Source organism: Mya arenaria, chromosome 4 (assembly GCF_026914265.1).
Source record: "Mya arenaria isolate MELC-2E11 chromosome 4, ASM2691426v1".
Classification (NCBI taxonomy): Eukaryota; Metazoa; Mollusca; class Bivalvia; order Myida; family Myidae; genus Mya; species Mya arenaria.
Window position 1 is genome coordinate 74,987,809 of NC_069125.1, and position 22,080 is coordinate 75,009,888.

Genomic DNA, 22,080 nt, shown 5'->3' on the forward strand with positions numbered 1-22,080 from the left:
TTAGGCAAAAATACCTCCAAATCATAGGTCGTCTGTCGATGAACTCCCCGATGGTAAAGTAGCACAAAAAAGCATTTTAACGCATTTTTTTCATATTAAAACATCATCATCATCATCATCAAGTTATACCATAAGTTAATCCTTAGTTTTATCAAAGCTCAAAATAATACTGTCAAAGATACCTAATTCCGCTAAAAAATACATCAAATGCTAATACTAGTTGTTTGTAACCGCTTGCAAAAGTTATGATTTAAGAATTTTCAGAATGGCAGCCTCCTCGAAAATGCTTCATTGACAACCCTTGACAACAAATGCGTATATAAATCATGGATTTTTGATCAGGTATGTACCTATAGGCTATCACCAGTACTACTGGGTGTACAAATCAATTCTGGTGCCCCCGATATGGCAAGTGCTAAAATCTCCAAATCAGGAGTAACAATTGAAGGCTACTGGCTACGGTCACAAATCCGAACACTTTTTGAGGTTTTTCACAATTTTCTTGGAGAGTTTTTGTTGTAGTAAGTCAAAATTTGATATGAAACATCTTTGGTTAATGTGACGACATCTGTCAAAATACAGATTCACGACCTCATCAATTTTATGTCAAAAATCATGCATTTTATGGACAGTAAATCACCCTTAAATTTATGCTATGGAGGGCACAAATACCGAACACTTTAAAAGTGAAAATACATGGGTCATACAATTATAATTAATAAAGAATGCTTTATTAAATAAACACTTAGCTGTAAAGTTATTTATTGGTTCCAATGTTTTTCAAAACATGCAATTCAAATGTAAACAGTAAAGCCTGATTTCTATTTATAAATATTTTGAATGTAGGTCAACATAACTGCAAAACCTAAAGATGGGCGTGCGCCTTCTGACGTCATTCCCCCATGTGCTACATTTTGATCTATAAGCCTATAAACATTGAATGGCATTTTTTAGGAAAATACTTAACAAAACAAGATGAAATTTCGCAAGTGTGACCAAGGCAAGCCTCTGTATTGATCTAGGTCTTTGAATAATCGATCTTGGTAAACAAACGCGTGTTTTAGTCGATGTTCGGGATTTGTGTCCTGTTCAGAAATGTACCGTCAACCAGTAAGGATAGTCCAAATAATTGTACGTTGACGGATCTTTTTTACCATTTGTTAGGCAAATCCTTCACGTACAAGTTGTTTTGTACCAAAAGTGGCTAGTCATTCCGATCGTGATTCAGGGTTAAAGCATATTGCGTCTATAAAATATCAACAATAATCACAAGAAATTATACCAGATAATGCTATTTTATTTTAGTTCCGTACACAAAAAATAAATATCCAACTGTAGTGTGTGTGGGTTAGAACTAGCCGCCCGGTTAGCTCAGTTGGTTAGAGCGCTGTGCTAGTGTTCCGGCGGTTGTGGGTTCGAGCCCCACACCGGGCGCACTTTTCCTCCCAGGTTTACTTTACTGGTGGCAGCGGTAAACGGCAGGAGTGCCTCCATCAGCTAAAAAGGTTAATGGTGGGAGGAGTGTAGTGTGTGTGGGTTAGAACTAGCCTCCCGGTTAGCTCAGTTGGTTAGAGCGCCGTGCTAGTGTTCCGGCGGTCGTGGGTTCACAAGCCCTACACCGGGCGCACTTTTCCTCCCAGGTTTACTCTACAACGAATAATTATGAGTTTGATGGGTTTTCTTCATTTCATTATGTCAAAACATAACGATATATACATGAAGGGCACAAGCAAGGCTGTGGTTCACAGTTTTATGACAATCGGAATACTTTGCAAGTTCGGCCATGGCTGAGTTGTTAAGATTGTATTCACAAGGTCTATCTCGAAGCTGTCTGTGTCAACCATGTTTCATTTTATAGGAAAGGTACATGTATTCCTGTGTTTTAATGCATTTAATGCTTGTTTTGTGCAAAATATCTTTGCACTTACATGGTAAAATACGAATATAAACCTTTTATTATCTATTTCAAACATAAAATATTTCTCTCAATGCAGTTTTATTACTTTTCAAAACCCCCGTGATTTTGCACAAACCTGTTTAGACGTTGGGGATTGAAAGAATCCCGTATAACATGTCTATTAATTTAGACTAGGCTAAGGATATCTACATTGTACTCTAGACTGGTACACTACTCTATGGTTAATATTTGTCTTAATTTTACTGTATGTAGGTGTTCAGAGCCTAGGTAATGCTTGAAGTGGTTCCCTCATTAGTGTCTTATTAAAAATGTTCAAAACAGAAAGGACACCCTGTATAACAAGTTAACAACTTGAGAATAAATTATAAAAAGAAAGACCTTAACATGACAACACTTCGTTTAAATGTACGGACGTACATTTCAAAACGCTTCAGGTACGCCGTTGATAAGAGATTTCATTTACTTTTATTTGATTTATAAAATGATTTTTGAATCAAATGATAAACAAATCTGCAATAACTCAACAGTTAAAATTTCATGGATTGAATTTAAAAGGTTAAAAAGGTAAGCAAAGTTAACAAAATAATATAACTCAGACTACAGTATGCCTTACATTGGGGACTACAGTATCAGTGATTTGTATATCAGACTACAGTATCAGTGATTTGTATATCAGACTACAGTATCAGTGATTTGTATATCAGACTACAGTATCAGTGATTTATATATCAGACTACAGTATCAGTGATTTGTATATCAGACTACAGTATCAGTGATTTGTATATCAGACTACAGTATCAGTGATTTATATATCAGACTACAGTATCAGTGATTTGTATATCAGACTACAGTATCAGTGATTTATATATCAGACTACAGTATCAGTGATTTGTATATCAGACTACAGTATCAGTGATTTGCCTTACATTGGGGATAAATCAGTAAGTTGTGCATACATTGCTTGTTTCTAATTATATCCTTTATTATTTATATTATTAATTGTAAAACTCTTCCATAAATGATCAAAAATTCATTTATGTTCTCCTTTTTCATGGAATGTTTGTGCAACCCATGAAAAAACCCAAATCCAGACTGACTGACCAAAAAAAAAGAGAGAATTATATACCTGTGTAGAAATATTGCATCTGAATGCTAGTAGGTCATAGACTGGTATAAAGTTTGGATCCAGGTACTCAAATGTCAATTACCCTTGGTAGTCGGTACCTGTTAATAAATAAACATTTCATTGTCACGCCAAAGAATAAACCTGAAGTATATAATAGTAAATTATAGCTCCAATTTCAGATGTTATCTTAAAAAAAAATCTTGTTCTTGTTTTTTAACATTTATCTACTTAAATGCTAAAAAGCAAACTATTCAATAAATGCTACAATTTTGTATTGCTATAACGTATATGCTGCTGTGTAGACAGTACTAGACTAAAATAGTATCTAGGGTTTTGCCAAAACAATCCCAGTCCTGGGGGTATACAGTTGCCCCTCTATGCCCTAACAGCTAGTGCCACACAAACGGCTGGCAGTGTCAATCAATGCATTGAGTGGCAGTTATGTGTTGATACAGAAAGGAATGTCAAGCTGAAAGGACCTAAATCTCAATCAGTTCAGCTGTTTAACGTCAGAATTTTTAACAAATGGAATAAAATCTGCAATTTTAAATAGCAGAGACTTTCTTTAACCTTTATGTTGACAAACAAGTAACACTTATGCACCAGTCAATTGTAACCACAGCCCCCCCCCCCCCCCCAGGTCCGGGGGTATACCGGGGAAAAGGGCCATGTTTTTACTTTCCAGGTGGCCCCGCGGTGGTTTTGTCATAGCGCCAAATTAAGCCGAGATTGGGCCTTATATAGAGTCTCTGGGGTGCGGGGGCATTTGGCCGGGGTTTAACCATCAGTTCATCCCTGCAGGGCGGGGATTTTCCCTGGGTTGGCTGGACCGAAAGTCAAAGTCCTGGCTATTTCCCGGACCTGGGGGGGGGGGGGGGGCGTGGTTACAAATGACTGGTGCATTACCTTAGATGGAAATTAGCAAGGAGAAATGTCAAACAGGTTATTGTAGCAGTCAACAGCACCAGACCCTGCGTTCTCTCTTCAGTTTTAAGCATAGATGGGAGGTGTGAGCATGCAGAAAAAAACCTTCCAAGATCACTGAGTGGGTAAATAAACAGTACCCTTGCCAGTGTTGTTGAAGAAAATAGCAAAATATGACTACATGTAGTTATTGCTTGTTGAGCTATTGCATCTTGGAGATAACTATTGCATCTTGGAGATAACTTATTTTGCACATGCATTCCTGGTATGCAGTTGTTTTATTGAACAAATCTGATCTGGTTTCTATACATAATTTCTCGATCTTAAATTTGTGAACCTTCATTACCGTACTTGTAAATGATAAGAATTATATGAAATATTAAAAACAATGTACTATGTAAAAATACTATCAATAATGTATTATTTGATTATTTTGTCTGTTTTTTCTTTATTATTTTCAGACCAAGATATCAACCTAGTGACTGAATCTCTTGAATCCTAGTTGGGAAAGCTTGACTGGCCCAAACTGCAGTCTAAAAAACAGGTAACTGTGGTCACTGACCTACATGTATTGATTGTTATAGGTCCGAATGTTAGTATCATCAGTATGGTTGTTCCAAATTTCTACCTAGAGGTCACTGGAAGTAAATTCTGGCATTAACTGTCTCTATAAAAATATTATAATGCTATTTTTAACCAGGTTTTCCAGGTTTTCACATAGTGACAGCCTGGCGGCATCAAACTTGGTCAAGATATGTTAACCCTAACTAAAGTTATTCAGTTGCAACTGTTTTTCTGTTTTTAGTAACAGTGACCTTGACCTTGGCCCTAGGGACCCCAAACGCAATCCCATGAAAGGTATCTTTAAACTCTTCCTGTACACCAAGTTTAGTCAAGATATGTCAGCCCTTACTAAAGTTATTCAGTTTCAACCGTTTTTCTATTTTTAGTAACAGTGACCTTGACCCTAGGGACCCCAAACGCAATCCCATGAAAGGTATCTATAAACTCTTCCTGTACACCAAGTTTAGTCAAGATATGTCAGCCCTTACTAATGTTATTCAGTTTCAACCGTTTTTTTCTATTTTTAGTAACAGTGACCTTGACCTTGAACCTAGGGACCCCAATCCCATTCCCATGAAAGGTACCCATAAACTCTTTCTATAGACCAAGTTTGGTCAAGATATGTCAACCCTTACTAAAGTTATTCAGTTTCAACCACTTTTCTATTTTTAGTAACAGTCACCTTGGCCTTGAACCTAGGGACCCCAATCCCATTCCCATGAAAGGTACCCATAAACTCTTTCTATAGACCAAGTTTGGTCAAGATATGTCAACCCTTACTAAAGTTATTCAGTTTCAACCACTTTTCTATTTTTAGTAACAGTCACCTTGGCCTTGAACCTAGGGACCCCAAACACAATCCCATGAAAGGTCTCCATAAACTCTTCATATAGACCAAGTTTGGTCAAGATATGTCAACCCCAACTAAAGTTATTCAATTTCAACCGTTTTTCTATTTTTAGTAACAGTGACCTTGACCTTGAACCTAGGGACCCAAACACAATCCCATGAAAGGTCTCTATAAACTATTCCTATAAACCAAGTTTAGTCAAAATATGTCATCCCTAACTCAAGTTATTCAGTTTCAACTGTTTTTCTATTTTTAGTAACAGTGACCTTGACCTTGACCCTAGGGACCCCAAACGCAATCCCATGAAAGGTAGCCATAAACTCTTCCTATATACCAAGTGTGGTCAAGATATGTCAACCCTAACTAAAGTTATTCAGTTTCATAGGTGAGTTTGACGCCGCCCGGCCGCCCGCCCGAACAACGACGTTCGCCATTCTAATAACCAGGTTTCACTATGTGAAAACCTGGTTAAAAACGGTTGAAACTGAATTACTTTAGTTAGGGATGACATATCTTGACTAAACTTGGTCTATAGGAAGAGTGTATGGAGATTTTTCATGGGATTGCGTTTGGGTCCCTAGTTTCAAGGTCACTGTTACTAAAAATAAAAAAAATGGTTGAAACTGAATAACTTTAGTAAGGGTTGATATATCTTGACCAATTATTCAGTTTCATAGGTGAGTTTGACGCCGCCCGGCCGGCCGCCCGCCCGCCCGCCCGAACAACGACGTACGCCATTCTAATAACCAGGTTTCACTATGTGAAAACCTGGTCAAAAACTGTTGAAACTGAATTACTTTAGTTAGGGATGACATATCTTGACTAAACTTGGTCTATAGGAATAGTTTATGGAGACCTTTCATGGGATTGCGTTTGGGGTCCCTAGTTTCAAGGTCACTGTTACTAAAAATAGAGAAATGGTTGAAACTGAATAACTTTAGTAAGGGTTGATATATCTTGACCAAACTTGGTCTATAGAAACAGTTAATGGGTACCTTTCATGGGATTGCGTTTGGGGTCATTAGGGTCAAATCAAGGTCACTGTTACTAAAAATAAAAAACGGTTGAAACTGAATAACTTTAGTTATGGTTGACATATCTTGACCAAATTTATTCCATAGAAAGAGTTTATGGAGACCTTTCATGAGATTGCGTTTGGGGTCCCTAGGGTCAAGGTCACTGTTACTAAAAACAGTTGAAACTGAATAACTTTAGTTAGGGATGACATATTTTGACTAAACTTGGTCTATATGAAGAGTTTATGGAGACCTTTCATGGGATTGCCTTTGGGTTCCCAAGGGTCAAGGTCACTGTTACTAAAAATAGAAAAAAACCGGTTGAAACTGAATATCTTTAGTTAGGGTTGACATATCTTGAGCCAACTTGGTCTATAGGAAGAGTTTATGGATATCTTTCATGGGATTGCATTTGGGATCCCTAGGGTCTAGGTCAAGGTCACTGTTACTAAATATAGAAAAATAGTTGAAACTGAATAACTTTAGTCAGGGTCCACATATCTTGACCAAACCAGGTATAAAGGAAGAGTTTATGGATACCTTTCATGGGATTGCGTTTGGGGTCCCTAGATTCACGGTCAATGTCACGGTTACTAAAAATAGAAAAATGGTTGAAACTGAATAACTTAAGTTGGGGTTGACATATCCTGACCCAACTTGGTATAAAGGAAGAGATTATGGATACCTTTCAATCGATTGCATTTGGGGTCCCTAGGGTCAAGGTCACTGTTACTAAAAATAGGAAAACAGACACAGGCTGAAGTTCTTCTGTCAATCATTAAAAACCTGGTTTCGTCGCATTGCGGCGTTTCTTGTATTTTTTCACCCGATTGATATTTTTTGCCTTCAGCTTAGCCACTGCCTGAATGAAACTTTTACTTTAAGCATTATTATGACCTATTTTTATAGGTCCGTGCTGTGACGAACGAGTATGGTTGTTTCAAATTGATACTTAAATTTCTACCTAGAAGTCACTGGAGGTAAAAAAAATCATGTTTTAAGTATACATATACCGGGTATATTTAATAAAATAATTAGATCCTCATACCGGTTTATTATATAGGAGTTTGTGTATTTTTAAAAAAACAAACATTATCACATTCTTTTACCTTTTCTGTCTACATTCTTGGTTTTACTTTAATATTAAAACGCAGATAAGGAATCCCTGATTTTTTCAGTGGTTACACGTATTCCGATTTTTGGACCCTGTTTTCGCCTGGTAAGTAGTATAAATTAAAGATTTCCAAAAACTCATGACGCGAATTTGGTTCTTCGAACTTCATGTTTCTCTTAGCCTTTTATTTCATGTTATTAGGTTAGGGAATAAAACAGTTATTATAGGAAAACTTTAGTCTAGTCTGATGTTTACAAATGTGGGAAGCTCAAAATGCATACTTTTTTGCAATACTTTTTCCTTCCTTATTATTCAAATGGAATATTTTAATTTCCTGAATCTTTATTTGCTGTTCAAGAGGTTTTATGATTAAGTTCATTCGGTTAAACCACCTAAACGTGTGCTGATAACAGTTAACCACATTTGGGCATTTGAGCAGTGCGACAAATTGAACTCGCGACCACTTTTTAGAATATTATACCACCAAATATTGAATATTTTCTATATAATTATAGGCTGGTCTGTTTGATTGTCCGTCCGTATTTTACAAATGTTTACTGAACAACCATCAACCATCAGAGTGGTCGAAGGTTTTCCTTCAATAACTTTTTTATTCCGTAACCTCCGCTTGAAATAATAAGCCAAGAGAAACATAAGATTGTAGAGCCGAATTCGCGTCATTATGTTTTGGAAATATTTAATTTATACTACTTACTAGCGAAAACAGAGTACTAAAATCACTTTTTTAACGTTTCGCTGCCATCTTACAGCTCATATTCAAAATCCTCAATTAAACCATTTCATATTCGGAATACGTGTACACCCCCTGGATAAGTCAAAATGACATTTGTCAGTTGACAAAAAAAAATTGCACATATAACAACTCACTGGCCTTCAAAGTTATGCGAAAGTCTGTTATGAAAAATAAGTTATCCATTTCTTGTAAAAACTTCAGTGTGTTGACCATTTATAAAGTGTTTTTTTTTCCACTTTTGCTGACATCCTTACTTTATTGTCTTATATAAGTAAGAACACCACTGAGTAATAAACATATACATATAAAATAAGCAAAAACCTAACCCCACCCCACATTTTTACTGGACTCAAATTTTACGCGCCTTTACGTAATGCAAATGATTGGCCTATAAACCATAGGTCCGTGGCAAAACCGGATTTTCATTAATGCCATACATCGGGAGTTTAGAATTTGTAAATAAATCTCCTGGCCTCAAAACTTTCAATAAACCCTCGCGGGCGCTCGGATTATATCTGTGATCAGCGACGATTAAACATAACAGTATTGACACCGTTTTGACCAGTTCGTTGGTAAACATTTACATACACATGTACCCTATTACGAGCGAGCGATCGATCACACTGTCAATTGCTTTCAAAATCTAGCAAGTATGACAAGAAATGCTCGAATGTTTCAGATGATAAGCGATGAGATTCAACTGCAGTGCACAGTGACCAGGAAAAAACTAGTAAAAATATGTATGGCAGTTGTGGTGTTGGCTACTATACGACTTGCCGTGTTGTTAATAGAGACTAGACAGGAGATACACACATTATCAACCCATACCAGGAATGTTGTTGACAGACCTAATCGTACCGAATCAGGACACCGAATACTTCTGTGGATTCGATATAAGAGTGACTTTAAAATTGAGAAGCAGCGAATGTGCATGCAGAAATGTCCCGTACAGTGCACATTAACAGATGATAAAAACGCCACAGCTGATGCCAGTGCAATTGTATTCGTGTTAACCAGTGTATGGGCAGAAAATTGGGAATTGGGGACGAAAAAGTTGGTGGATTTACCGGTACGTCGCGATGCGGACCAAGTATGGGTTCTATCCAACCTTGAGCCGCCCGCTAATATGTTCGGCGATCTGGCGGCCCTCAATGGCATCTTCAACTGGACCATGTGGTACCGCAGTGATGCCGACATCCACCTCCCTTACTCCGAGCCGAGGAGACTAACGACAGAAGAGGCTATTAGAAACATCGAAAAGATGAAAACTAGAAACATATTTTCTGAGAAAACCAAAGAAATAACGGGTAAGGTAAGTAACTGTGTAGATGCAGGCCGAAGGTATAGAATAGTTGGTGATTTACAAAAACATTTAAACATTGAAATGTATGGCAAGTGCTATAACAACATTTGCGGTGATCCACAAAACCACACGTCATGTGATGATTTGACTAAGAAATACAAGTTCTACTTGGCTCTAGAAAATTCTTACTGTAGGGATTATGTGACAGAGAAGTATTGGCAGACCTTACACCGGGACCAGATCCCAATCGTGAACTGGGACTACAGCATGGTGAGTCCGGACACTGTGATCCCGGATTCCTTCATCAGTCTTCGAGATTTCCGGGACACCACGGCACTGGCGAGCTATATACAGCGCGTTAGTGAAGACACGGATCTATACAACAGGTACTTCCAGTGGCATGCGGAGTACGACATCCAGGAGCCGTGTGCAACCTGCTCGGTGTGTCGCGCTCTACACGAGGGCCGCCCCCGCAAAGTGGTGGAAAACCTTGAAGCATGGATAGCGAACGACACGTGTCCCAAAGTCGGGGTAATGCTCAGTTCATGACATGAATCAAACCATATACTATATGGCACTGCTGAGGATATATATAAATATATATGTATACTATTTCTAAATACAAACATGATAAATCAGATAATTTCTAATTACAAACATGATAATACTTTTCATACTAATACATTTTTTGGATATTCTGTCATAAATAAGTCTTTATCTAATATGTTTTTTTATCGTGACGTAAACGTTTGGTTGTACACTGTATATAATAACAGGAAAACACGGACCATTGGAATCCATAAGGCGGAATTGAAATCCATAATTTACATTTATAGTACTTTGAACGTTGGCGTGTAGTTGAAGCAGTTGATTTGAAATATGAATTCGCATTGCAGGTATTTAACAAGTGGGTGGCATCGGTGGACAACTTCCTTTTCTCGAAGTTTGGCATCTGAGCGGCCGAGAAGCTGAGAAGGTTACTGGATGGCCTATTTACAGCTGCTTGTGCTTGCTGTCTGCCACAACGAAGTTCTGACGCTGCGGACGCCGCGAAATATTTCACTCATTGATTTGTTTCCGCCGAAAGATGTGCACACATTTTCTGATATATTGTGTTCAGATTCATATTTGACTTTAATAGAGGTACATTTGTACTACACCATGTGTTTAAACAGTCGACATCGACACTATCAACAGTGAACTTTGTGGATATATATAAGATCGACATGAATTATAAATGATTTATTATTAAATTATATTGCACAATTTGTAAAAATGCTGATAAAGAAGTTGCATTTCACTTAGTGTCTGTTTATGTATGACGATGCATGAGAATGTATTGATAGAAAATACTCCAGTTAGTCCTGATACAGGAACTTGATCACATATGCAAGACACGAAATAAACAGTTCAACTTAATTAGTGTGAGTTTAATTCAGAAGCATTTATACGTCATCAAAACATTGTTAATTGAGTCAACTTGACAACGGCCACCACACAATTAGGTTACATAACTCCATAATGGCCCTTAATACAAATAATGACCCTTGATAGACTTTTTGTTTTTTATTGCTTGTGACAGGCACATTTTTTATATTTTTAATCAAAGTGAAACCTGGTTAATAGAATGACGTTCGCCGTTGTTGGGGCCGGCCGGCATGAGGGCGGCGTCAAACTCACCTATCATATCGAATAATGTCAGTTAATGTTGACATGGTGACCAAACTTGGTATATAAGAAGACTTTATGGATACCTTTCATGGGATTGCGTTTGGGCCATTCGGGTCAAGATCAATGTCACTCTTACTTAAAATGGAAATATGGTTGGTACTGAATAACTTTAGTCAGTGTTGACATATTTCAACCAAATTTTGTATATATAAGAGTTTATAAATACCTTTCATGGTATTGTGTTTGGGGCACCGAGTATCATAGGCAATGCCAAGGTCACAATTACTAAAAATAGAAAAATGGTTAGTTCTTTATAACCAAACGTGGTATATAGGAAGAGTTTATGGAGGATTTCCATGGGATTGCATTTTGGGACACTGGGGTCAAGTTCAATGCCACTGTAACTGAAAAAAGGAAAGGAGTTCAAACTGTATCTCACAACGAAGGCTGAAGTTTTGCTGTAAATCATTTAAAACCGGGTTTCGTCGCATTGCGGCGTTTCTTGTTTACCTTATAACTTTATTTTTATTGCGTTTGACGGGCACAAATTACATTATCATTAATCATTTCTAAGACAAAGCGGCCAATAGCCGCCCTTGTTTGTATTAAGATCACTTTTGTACTACTTAAACTTTGTGTGTTTCTATCTTTATATGTGTGTATTATCACCGTGACCATGTGTTTAATGGCCATAGTATGGTGGCATATTGCTGCCGTAAGATAACCTGATAGCGTTCGCGAATATTGTTTCGTGTTAACCACTTCATTCGCGAACGTTAACAGGTTATCATACGGCAGTTATATGCCACCATACCCATAGGCATTGATTTGTTTATTAAATAATCCAATAAGGGTTAATCAGACTAAAATAGGATTGAGGATATCATTTTCATTAGCACAGATTGCCGTAATGCGAAACATTTGTTTAAATTTCAGGTAAACATCTGTCAACTCTCAATTGTGAAAAACTGTCAAAACATTATATTATGCTCAAATGAAAACCATTATCAAACTATTGATTGATAAAACAACATTCCCTACCTGACTACCAATAATGAATTTAATAAGGTGACGTATCGTAAATATCGACTGAAATGATACACACATTAGTCACATCTAGTTATTCTTAGTCGAGTTGTTAAAATTGCTTACACAACCCGTGGACTATATACGTACGCATAAAGGCTTTCAAAACTGATTCGTGAGTGGCCATGTGTTTATATATTATGGTCTGTTTATGTTTTGAGTACAACTTGCACTGTGTCTTGCCCATCTTGCCTTTGTGTATGCTGAATTGGAGGATTTAAAAATTAGTTTACCCTGAGAAGTTAGCGAGTCGCGTGAATAACCCTGTCTGTAGAACAAAGGTCAAGGTGACATTCTGAATTTTGGTCACACTCATTTGTCAGTTGTTTTTTCGTTACCTTTTTCAACATCACTGGCATTCATTGTATTCCACGAACTTGCTTACAATCACATTCAAGGTCAAAGAACAGCCACTTTCAAAAGTGTTTACCTGCTGCGTTCTTTGTTACAGTAGTTGTTGAAGCGCCTCTAACTGTGTCTGGTGCAGACTCTGGCAGCCCCAGTACAACCACAGGTGTTACAGTAGTTAGTGAAGCAGACAATACGTACAACAAATCCTCTAACAGTGTGTCTGGTGCAGACTCTGGCAGCCCCAGTACAACCACAGGTGTTACAGTAGTTAGTGAAGCAGACAATACGTACAACAGAGCCTCTAACAGTGTGTCTAGTGCAGACTCTGGCAGCCCCAGTACAACCACAGGTGTTACAGTAGTTAGTGAAGCAGACAACACGTATAACAGAGCCTCTAACAGTGTGTCTGGTGCAGACTCTGGCAGTCCCAGTACAACCACAGGTGTTAAAGTGGTTAGTGAAGCAGACAATACGTACAACAGAGCCTCTAACAGTGTGTCTAGTGCAGACTCTGGCAGCCACAGTACAACCACAGGTGTTACAGTAGTTAGTGAAGCAGACAATACGTATAACAGATCCTCTAACAGTGTGTCTAGTGCAGACTCTGGCAGTCCCAGTACAACCACAGGTGTTAAAGTGGTTAGTGAAGCAGACAATACGTACAACAGCGCCTCTAACAGTGTGTCTAGTGCAGACTCTGGCAGCCACAGTACAACCACCAGTGTTACAGTAGTTAGTGAAGCAAACAGTACGTACAACAAATCCTCTAACAGTGTGTCTAGTGCAGACTCAGGCAGCCCCAGTACAACCACAGGTGTTACAGTAGTTAGTGAAGCAGACAGTACGTACAACAGAGCCTCTAACAGTGTGTCTGGTGCAGACTCAGGCAGCCCCAGTACAACCACAGGGGTTAAAGTAGTTAGTGAAGCAGACAATACGTATAACAGAGCCTCTAGCAGTGTGTCTAGTGCAGACTCTGGCAGCCACAGTACAACCACAGGTGTTACAGTAGTTAGTGAAGCAGACAATACGTACAACAAATCCTCTAACAGTGTGTCTAGTGCAGACTCTGGCAGCCCCAGTACAACCACAGGTGTTACAGTAGTTAGTGAAGCAGACAATACGTACAACAAATCCTCTAACAGTGTGTCTAGTGCAGACTCTGGCAGCCCCAGTACAACCACAGGTGTTACAGTAGTTAGTGAAGCAGACAATACGTACAACAGAGCCTCTAACAGTGTGTCTAGTGCAGACTCTGGCAGCCCCAGTACAACCACAGGTGTTACAGTAGTTAGTGAAGCAGACAATACGTATAACAGAGCCTCTAGCAGTGTGTCTGGTGCAGACTCTGGCAGCCCCAGTACAACCACCAGTGTTACAGTAGTTAGTGAAGCAGACAATACGTATAACAGAGCCTCTAGCAGTGTGTCTGGTGCAGACTCTGGTCGCCCCAGTACAACCACCAGTGTTACAGTAGTTAGTGAAGCAGACAATACGTATAACAGAGCCTCTAACAGTGTGTCTGGTGCAGACTCTGGCAGCCCCAGTACAACCACAGGTGTTACAGTAGTTAGTGAAGCAGACAATACGTACAACAGCGCCTCTAACAGTGTGTCTGGTGCAGACTCTGGCAGCCCCAGTACAACCACAGGTGTTACAGTAGTTAGTGAAGCAGACAATACGTATAACAGAGCCTCTAGCAGTGTGTCTGGTGCAGACTCTGGCAGCCCCAGTACAACCACAGGGGTTAAAGTAGTTAGTGAAGCAGACAATACGTATAACAGAGCCTCTAGCAGTGTGTCTGGTGCAGACTCTGGCAGTCCCAGTACAACCACAGGTGTTAAAGTAGTTAGTGAAGCAGACAATACGTATAACAGAGCCTCTAACAGTGTGTCTGGTGCAGACTCTGGCAGTCCCAGTACAACCACAGGTGTTAAAGTAGTTAGTGAAGCAGACAATACGTACAACAGAGCCTCTAACAGTGTGTCTGGTGCAGACTCTGGCAGCCCCAGTACAACCACAGGTGTTACAGTAGTTAGTGAAGCAGACAATACGTACAACAAATCCTCTAACAGTGTGTCTAGTGCAGACTCTGGCAGCCCCAGTACAACCACAGGTGTTAAAGTGGTTAGTGAAGCAGACAATACGTACAACAGAGCCTCTAACAGTGTGTCTAGTGCAGACTCTGGCAGCCCAAGTACAACCACAGGTGTTAAAGTAGTTAGTAAAGCAGACAATACGTACAACAGAGCCTCTAACAGTGTGTCTAGTGCAGACTCTGGCAGCCCAAGTACAACCACCAGTGTTACAGTAGTTAGTGAAGCAAACAGTACGTACAACAGCGCCTCTAACAGTGTGTCTATTGCAGACTCTGGCAGTCACAGTACAACCACCAGTGTTACAGTAGTTAGTGAAGCAGACAATACGTACAACAGCGCCTCTAACAGTGTGTCTAGTGCAGACTCTGGCAGTCACAGTACAACCACCAGTGTTACAGTAGTTAGTGAAGCAGACAATACGTACAACAGCGCCTCTAACAGTGTGTCTAGTGCAGACTCTGGCAGTCACAGTACAACCACCAGTGTTACAGTAGTTAGTGAAGCAGACAATACGTACAACAGCGCCTCTAACAGTGTGTCTAGTGCAGACTCTGGCAGTCACAGTACAACCACCAGTGTTACAGTAGTTAGTGAAGCAGACAGTACGCACAACAGCGCCTCTAACAGTGTGTCTGGTGCAGACTCTGGCAGCCCCAGTACAACCACCAGTGTTACAGTAGTTAGTGAAGCAGACAGTGCGTACAAAAGAGCCTCTAACAGTGTGTCTAGTGCAGACTCTGGCAGCCACAGTACAACCACAGGTGTTAAAGTAGTTAGTGAAGCAGACAATACGTACAACAGAGCCTCTAACAGTGTGTCTAGTGCAGACTCAGGCAGCTACAGTACAACCACCAGTGTTACAGTAGTTAGTGAAACAGACAGTACGCACAACAGCGCCTCTAACAGTGTGTCTGGTGCAGACTCTGGCAGTCCCAGTACAACCACAGGTGTTAAAGTAGTTAGTGAAGCAGACAATACGTACAACAGCGCCTCTAACAGTGTGTCTGGTGCAGACTCTGGCAGTCCCAGTACAACCACAGGTGTTTAAGTAGTTAGTGAAGCAGACAATACGTACAACAGAGCCTCTAACAGTGTGTCTAGTGCAGACTCTGGCAGCCCCAGTACAACCACCAGTGTTACAGTAGTTAGTGAAGCAGACAGTACGCACAAAAGCGCCTCTAACAGTGTGTCTGGTGCAGACTCTGGCAGCCACAGTACAACCACCAGTGTTACAGTAGTTAGTGAAGCAGACAATACGTACAACAGCGCCTCTAACAGTGTGTCTGGTGCAGACTCTGGTCGCCCCAGTACAACCACCAGTGTTACAGTAGTTAGTGAAACAGACAATACGTACAACAGAGCCTCTAGCAGTGTGTCTAGTGCAGACTCTGGCAGCCCCAGTACAACCACAGGTGTAAAAGTAGTTAGTGAAGCAGACAATACCTACAATGGCGCCTCTAACAGTGTGTCTAGTGCAGACTCTGGCAGCCCCAGTACAACCACCAGTGTTACAGTAGTTAGTGAAGCAGACAGTACGCACAAAAGCGCCTCTAACAGTGTGTCTGGTGCAGACTCTGGCAGCCACAGTACAACCACCAGTGTTACAGTAGTTAGTGAAGCAGACAATACGTACAACAGCGCCTCTAACAGTGTGTCTGGTGCAGACTCTGGTCGCCCCAGTACAACCACCAGTGTTACAGTAGTTAGTGAAACAGACAATACGTACAACAGAGCCTCTAGCAGTGTGTCTAGTGCAGACTCTGGCAGCCACAGTACAACCACGGGTGTTAAAGTAGTTAGTGAAGCAGACAGTGCGTACAACAGAGCCTCTAACAGTGTGTCTAGTGCAGACTCAGGCAGCTACAGTACAACCACCAGTGTTACAGTAGTTAGTGAAGCAGACAGTACGCACAACAGCGCCTCTAACAGTGTGTCTGGTGCATACTCTGGCAGTCCCAGTACAACCACAGGTGTTAAAGTAGTTAGTGAAGCAGACAATACGTACAACAGAGCCTCTAACAGTGTGTCTGGTGCAGACTCTGGCAGTCCCAGTACAACCACAGGTGTTACAGTAGTTAGTGAAGCAGACAATACGCACAACAGAGCCTCTAACAGTGTGTCTGGTGCAGACTCTGGCAGTCCCAGTACAACCACAGGTGTTACAGTAGTTAGTGAAGCAGACAATACGTATAACAGAGCCTCTAACAGTGTGTCTGGTGCAGACTCTGGCAGTCCCAGTACAACCACAGGTGTTAAAGTAGTTAGTGAAGCAGACAATACGTACAACAGAGCCTCTAACAGTGTGTCTAGTGCAGACTCAGGCAGCTACAGTACAACCACCAGTGTTACAGTAGTTAGTGAAACAGACAGTACGCACAACAGCGCCTCTAACAGTGTGTCTGGTGCAGACTCTGGCAGTCCCAGTACAACCACAGGTGTTAAAGTAGTTAGTGAAGCAGACAATACGTACAACAGAGCCTCTAACAGTGTGTCTAGTGCAGACTCTGGCAGCCCCAGTACAACCACCAGTGTTACAGTAGTTAGTGAAGCAGACAGTACGCACAACAGCGCCTCTAACAGTGTGTCTGGTGCAGACTTTGGCAGCCACAGTACAACCACCAGTGTTACAGTAGTTAGTGAAGCAGACAATACGTACAACAGCGCCTCTAACAGTGTGTCTGGTGCAGACTCTGGTAGCCCCAGTACAACCACCAGTGTTACAGTAGTTAGTGAAGCAGACAATACGTACAACAGAGCCTCTAGCAGTGTGTCTAGTGCAGACTCTGGCAGCCCCAGTACAACCACAGGTGTTAAAGTAGTTAGTGAAGCAGCCAATACCTACAATGGCGCCTCTAACAGTGTGTCTGGTGCAGACTCTGGCAGCTACAGTACAACCCCAGGTGTTACAGTAGTTAGTGAAGCAGACAATACGCACAACAGCGCCTCTAACAGTGTGTCTGGTGCAGACTCTGGCAGCCACAGTACAACCACCAGTGTTACAGTAGTTAGTGAAGCAGACAGTACACACAGCAGCGCCTCTAACAGTGTGTCTAGTGCAGACTCTGGCAGTCCCAGTACAACCACCAGTGTTACAGTAGTTAGTGAAGCAGACAGTACACACAGCAGCGCCTCTAACAGTGTGTCTGGTGCAGACTCTGGCAGCCACAGTACAACCACCAGTGTTACAGTAGTTAGTGAAGCAGACAGTTCACACAGCAGCGCCTCTAACAGTGTGTCTGGTGCAGACTCTGGCAGTCCCAGTACAACCACCAGTGTTACAGTAGTTAGTGAAGCAGACAGTACACACAACAGCGCCTCTAACAGTGTGTCTGGTGCAGACTCTGGCAGCCACAGTACAACCACCAGTGTTACAGTAGTTAGTGAAGCAGACAGTACACACAGCAGCGCCTCTAACAGTGTGTCTGTCTGGTGCAGACTCTGGCAGTCCCAGTACAACCACAGGTGTTAAAGTAGTTAGTGAAGCAGACAATACGTACAACAGAGCCTCTAACAGTGTGTCTAGTGCAGACTCTGGCAGCCCCAGTACAACCACCAGTGTTAAAGTAGTTAGTGAAGCAGACAATACGTACATCAGATCCTCTAACAGCGTGTCTAGTGCAGACTCTGGACATCCGAGTCGAACGACCAGTGTCACAGTAGTTAGTAAAGCAGACAGTACGTACAACAAGCTAGTACAACCACCAGTGTTACAGTAGTTAGTGAAGCAGACAGTACGTACAGCAGCCTCTAACAGCGTGTCTAGTGCAGACTCTGGCAGCCCCAGTACAACCACCTGTGTTACAGTAGTTAGTGAAGCAGACAGTTCGCACAACAGCGCCTCTAACAGTGTGTCTGGTGCAGACTCTGGCAGTCCCAGTACAACCACAGGTGTTAAAGTAGTTAGTGAAGCAGACAATACGTATAACAGAGCCTCTAACAGTGTGTCTGGTGCAGACTCTGGTCGCCCCAGTACAACCACCAGTGTTACAGTAGTTAGTGAAGCAGACAGTACGCACAACAGCGCCTCTAACAGTGTGTCTGGTGCAGACTCTGGCAGCCACAGTACAACCACCAGTGTTACAGTAGTTAGTGAAGCAGACAATACGTACAACAGCGCCTCTAACAGTGTGTCTGGTGCAGACTCTGGTCGCCCCAGTACAACCACCAGTGTTACAGTAGTTAGTGAAGCAGACAATACGTACAACAGAGCCTCTAGCAGTGTTTCTAGTGCAGACTCTGGCAGCCCCAGTACAACCACAGGTGTTAAAGTTGTTAGTGAAGCAGACAATACCTACAATGGCGCCTCTAACAGTGTGTCTGGTGCAGACACTGGCAGCTACAGTACAACCACAGGTGTTACAGTAGTTAGTGAAGCAGACAATACGCACAACAGCGCCTCTAACAGTGTGTCTGGTGCAGACTCTGGCAGCCCCAGTACAACCACCAGTGTTACAGTAGTTAGTGAAGCAGACAGTACGCACAGCAGCGCCTCTAACAGTGTGTCTGGTGCAGACTCTGGCAGTCCCAGTACAACCACAGGTGTTAAAATAGTTAGTGAAGCAGACAATACCTACAATGGCGCCTCTAACAGTGTGTCTAGTGCAGACACTGGCAGCTACAGTACAACCACAGGTGTTACAGTAGTTAGTGAAGCAGACAATACCTACAATGGCGCCTCTAACAGTGTGTCTGTCTGGTGCAGACACTGGCAGCCCCAGTACAACCACAGGTGTTAAAGTTGTTAGTGAAGCAGACAATACCTACAATGGCGCCTCTAACAGTGTGTCTGGTGCAGACACTGGCAGCTACAGTACAACCACAGGTAATACAGTAGTTAGTGAAGCAGACAATACGCACAACAGCGTCTCTAACAGTGTGTCTGGTGCAGACTCTGGCAGCCCCAGTACAACCACCAGTGTTACAGTAGTTAGTGAAGCAGACAGTACGCACAGCAGCGCCTCTAACAGTGTGTCTGGTGCAGATTCTGGCAGCCCCAGTACAACCACAGGTGTTAAAATAGTTAGTGAAGCAGACAATACGTACAACAGAGCCTCTAACAGTGTGTCTAGTGCAGACTCTGGCAGCCCCAGTACAACCACCAGTGTTAAAGTAGTTAGTGAAATAGACAATACGTACATCAGATCTTCTAACAGCGTGTCTAGTGCAGACTCTGGACACCCGAGTCCAACGACCAGTATAACAGTAGTTAGTAAAGCAGACAGTACGTACAACAAGCTAGTACAACCACCTGTGTTACAGTAGTTAGTGAAGCAGACAGTACGCACAACAGCGCCTCTAACAGTGTGTCTGGTGCATACTCTGGCAGTCCCAGTACAACCACAGGTGTTACAGTAGTTAGTGAAGCAGACAATACGTACAACAGAGCCTCTAACAGTGTGTCTAGTGCAGACTCTGGCAGCCCCAGTACAACCACCAGTGTTACAGTAGTTAGTGAAGCAGACAGTACGTACAACAGAGCCTCTAACAGTGTGTCTAGTGCAGACTCTGGCAGCCCCAGTACAACCACCAGTGTTACAGTAGTTAGTGAAGCAGACAGTACGTACAACAGAGCCTCTAACAGTGTGTCTAGTGCAGACTCTGGCAGTCCCAGTACAACCACAGGTGTTAAAGTAGTTAGTGAAGCAGACAATACGTACAACAGAGCCTCTAACAGTGTGTCTAGTGCAGACTCTGGCAGCCCCAGTACAACCACCAGTGTTACAGTAGTTAGTGAAGCAGACAGTACGCACAACATCGCCTCTAACAGTGTGTCTGGTGCAGACTCTGGCAGCCACAGTACAACCACCAGTGTTACAGTAGTTAGTGAAGCAGACAATACGTACAACAGCGCCTCTAACAGTGTGTCTGGTGCAGACTCTGGCAGCCACAGTACAACCACCAGTGTTACAGTAGTTAGTGAAGCAGACAATACGTACAACAGCGCCTCTAACAGTGTGTCTGGTGCAGACTCTGGTAGCCCCAGTACAACCACCAGTGTTACAGTAGTTAGTGAAGCAGACAATACGTACAACAGAGCCTCTAACAGTGTGTCTGGTGCAGACTCAGGCAGCCCCAGTACAACCACAGGTGTTAAAGTAGTTAGTGAAGCAGACAATACGTACAATAGCGCCTCTAACAGTGTGTCTAGTGCAGACTCTGGCAGCTACAGTACAACCACAGGTGTTACAGTAGTTAGTGAAGCAAACAATACCTACAATGGCGCCTCTAACAGTGTGTCTGGTGCAGACACTGGCAGCTACAGTACAACCACAGGTGTTACAGTAGTTAGTGAAGCAGACAATACGTACAATAGCGCCTCTAACAGTGTGTCTAGTGCAGACTCTGGCAGCTACAGTACAACCACAGGTGTTACAGTAGTTAGTGAAGCAAACAATACCTACAATGGCGCCTCTAACAGTGTGTCTGGTGCAGACACTGGCAGTCCCAGTACAACCACCAGTGTTACAGTAGTTAGTGAAGCAGACAGTACGCACAACAGAGCCTCTAACAGTGTGTCTAGTGCAGACTCAGGCAGCCCCAGTACAACCACAGGTGTTAAAGTAGTTAGTGAAGCAGACAATACGTACAATAGCGCCTCTAACAGTGTGTCTAGTGCAGACTCTGGCAGCTACAGTACAACCACAGGTGTTACAGTAGTTAGTGAAGCAAACAATACCTACAATGGCGCCTCTAACAGTGTGTCTGGTGCAGACACTGGCAGCTACAGTACAACCACAGGTGTTACAGTAGTTAGTGAAGCAGACAATACGCACAACAGAGCCTCTAACAGTGTGTCTAGTGCAGACTCTGGCAGCCCCAGTACAACCACCAGTGTTACAGTAGTTAGTGAAGCAGACAATACGCACAACAGCGCCTCTAACAGTGTTTCTGGTGCAGACTCTGGCAGTCCCAGTACAACCACAGGTGTTTGGTCACACTCATTTGTCAGTTGTTTTTTCGTTACCTTTTTCAACATCACTGGCATTCATTGTATTCCACGAACTTGCTTACAATCACATTCAAGGTCAAAGAACAGCCACTTTCAAAAGTGTTTACCTGCTGCGTTCTTTGTTACAGTAGTTGTTGAAGCGCCTCTAACTGTGTCTGGTGCAGACTCTGGCAGCCCCAGTACAACCACAGGTGTTACAGTAGTTAGTGAAGCAGACAATACCTACAATGGCGCCTCTAACAGTAGTTAGTGAAGCAGACAATACGTACAACAGAGCCTCTAACAGTGTGTCTAGTGCAGACTCTGGCAGCCCCAGTACAACCACCAGTGTTAAAGTAGTTAGTGAAGCAGACAA

General features: G+C 42.0%; 2 protein-coding genes across 4 annotated transcripts; both read left to right on the forward strand.

Moving 5' to 3' along the window:
• The first annotated feature begins 236 nt into the window (after positions 1 to 236).
• Positions 237 to 10,957, forward strand: LOC128230350 (alpha-(1,3)-fucosyltransferase C-like). Of its 3 annotated transcripts, XM_052942543.1 has the most exons (6): positions 275 to 342; positions 3,987 to 4,093; positions 4,430 to 4,512; positions 7,308 to 7,378; positions 8,946 to 10,100; positions 10,466 to 10,957. In XM_052942543.1, exons 5-6 carry the CDS (start codon positions 8,946 to 8,948, stop codon positions 10,523 to 10,525), a joined length of 1,215 nt encoding a protein of 404 aa, XP_052798503.1. In that variant the 5' UTR covers positions 275 to 342; positions 3,987 to 4,093; positions 4,430 to 4,512; positions 7,308 to 7,378; the 3' UTR covers positions 10,526 to 10,957. The 3 variants fall into 3 exon arrangements, with proteins under 3 accessions (XP_052798502.1, XP_052798501.1, XP_052798503.1); XM_052942542.1 differs by lacking the exon at positions 3,987 to 4,093 and having other exon boundaries at positions 237 to 342; XM_052942541.1 differs by lacking the exons at positions 3,987 to 4,093; positions 7,308 to 7,378 and having other exon boundaries at positions 237 to 342.
• Positions 10,958 to 11,264: 307 nt separating this feature from the next.
• Positions 11,265 to 21,975, forward strand: LOC128231073 (serine-rich adhesin for platelets-like). Its single transcript, XM_052943494.1, has 8 exons — positions 11,265 to 11,298; positions 12,778 to 15,816; positions 15,976 to 18,129; positions 18,212 to 18,451; positions 18,581 to 19,396; positions 19,479 to 19,865; positions 20,036 to 21,700; positions 21,854 to 21,975. The coding sequence occupies exons 1-8, from the start codon at positions 11,265 to 11,267 to the stop codon at positions 21,973 to 21,975; spliced, it is 8,457 nt and encodes a 2,818-aa protein (XP_052799454.1).
• The last annotated feature ends 105 nt before the right edge of the window (positions 21,976 to 22,080 follow it).

What these genes read in the sequence shown, in the direction of transcription:
- LOC128231073 (XM_052943494.1), top strand. Translation starts at nt 11,265, where the DNA reads ATGTCAGTTAATGTTGACATGGTGACCAAACTTG. An exon ending in CAGTCCCAGTACAACCACAG is followed by an intron (nt 15,817 to 15,975) that starts GTGTTTAAGTAG and finishes TGTCTGGTGCAG; the next exon opens with ACTCTGGCAGCCACAGTACA. An exon ending in TGCAGACTCTGGCAGCCCCA is followed by an intron (nt 19,866 to 20,035) that starts GTACAACCACCA and finishes CCTGTGTTACAG; the next exon opens with TAGTTAGTGAAGCAGACAGT.
- LOC128230350 (XM_052942542.1), top strand. Translation starts at nt 8,946, where the DNA reads ATGATAAGCGATGAGATTCAACTGCAGTGCACAGTGACCAGGAAAAAA. An exon ending in ACACGTGTCCCAAAGTCGGG is followed by an intron (nt 10,101 to 10,465) that starts GTAATGCTCAGT and finishes TTCGCATTGCAG; the next exon opens with GTATTTAACAAGTGGGTGGC.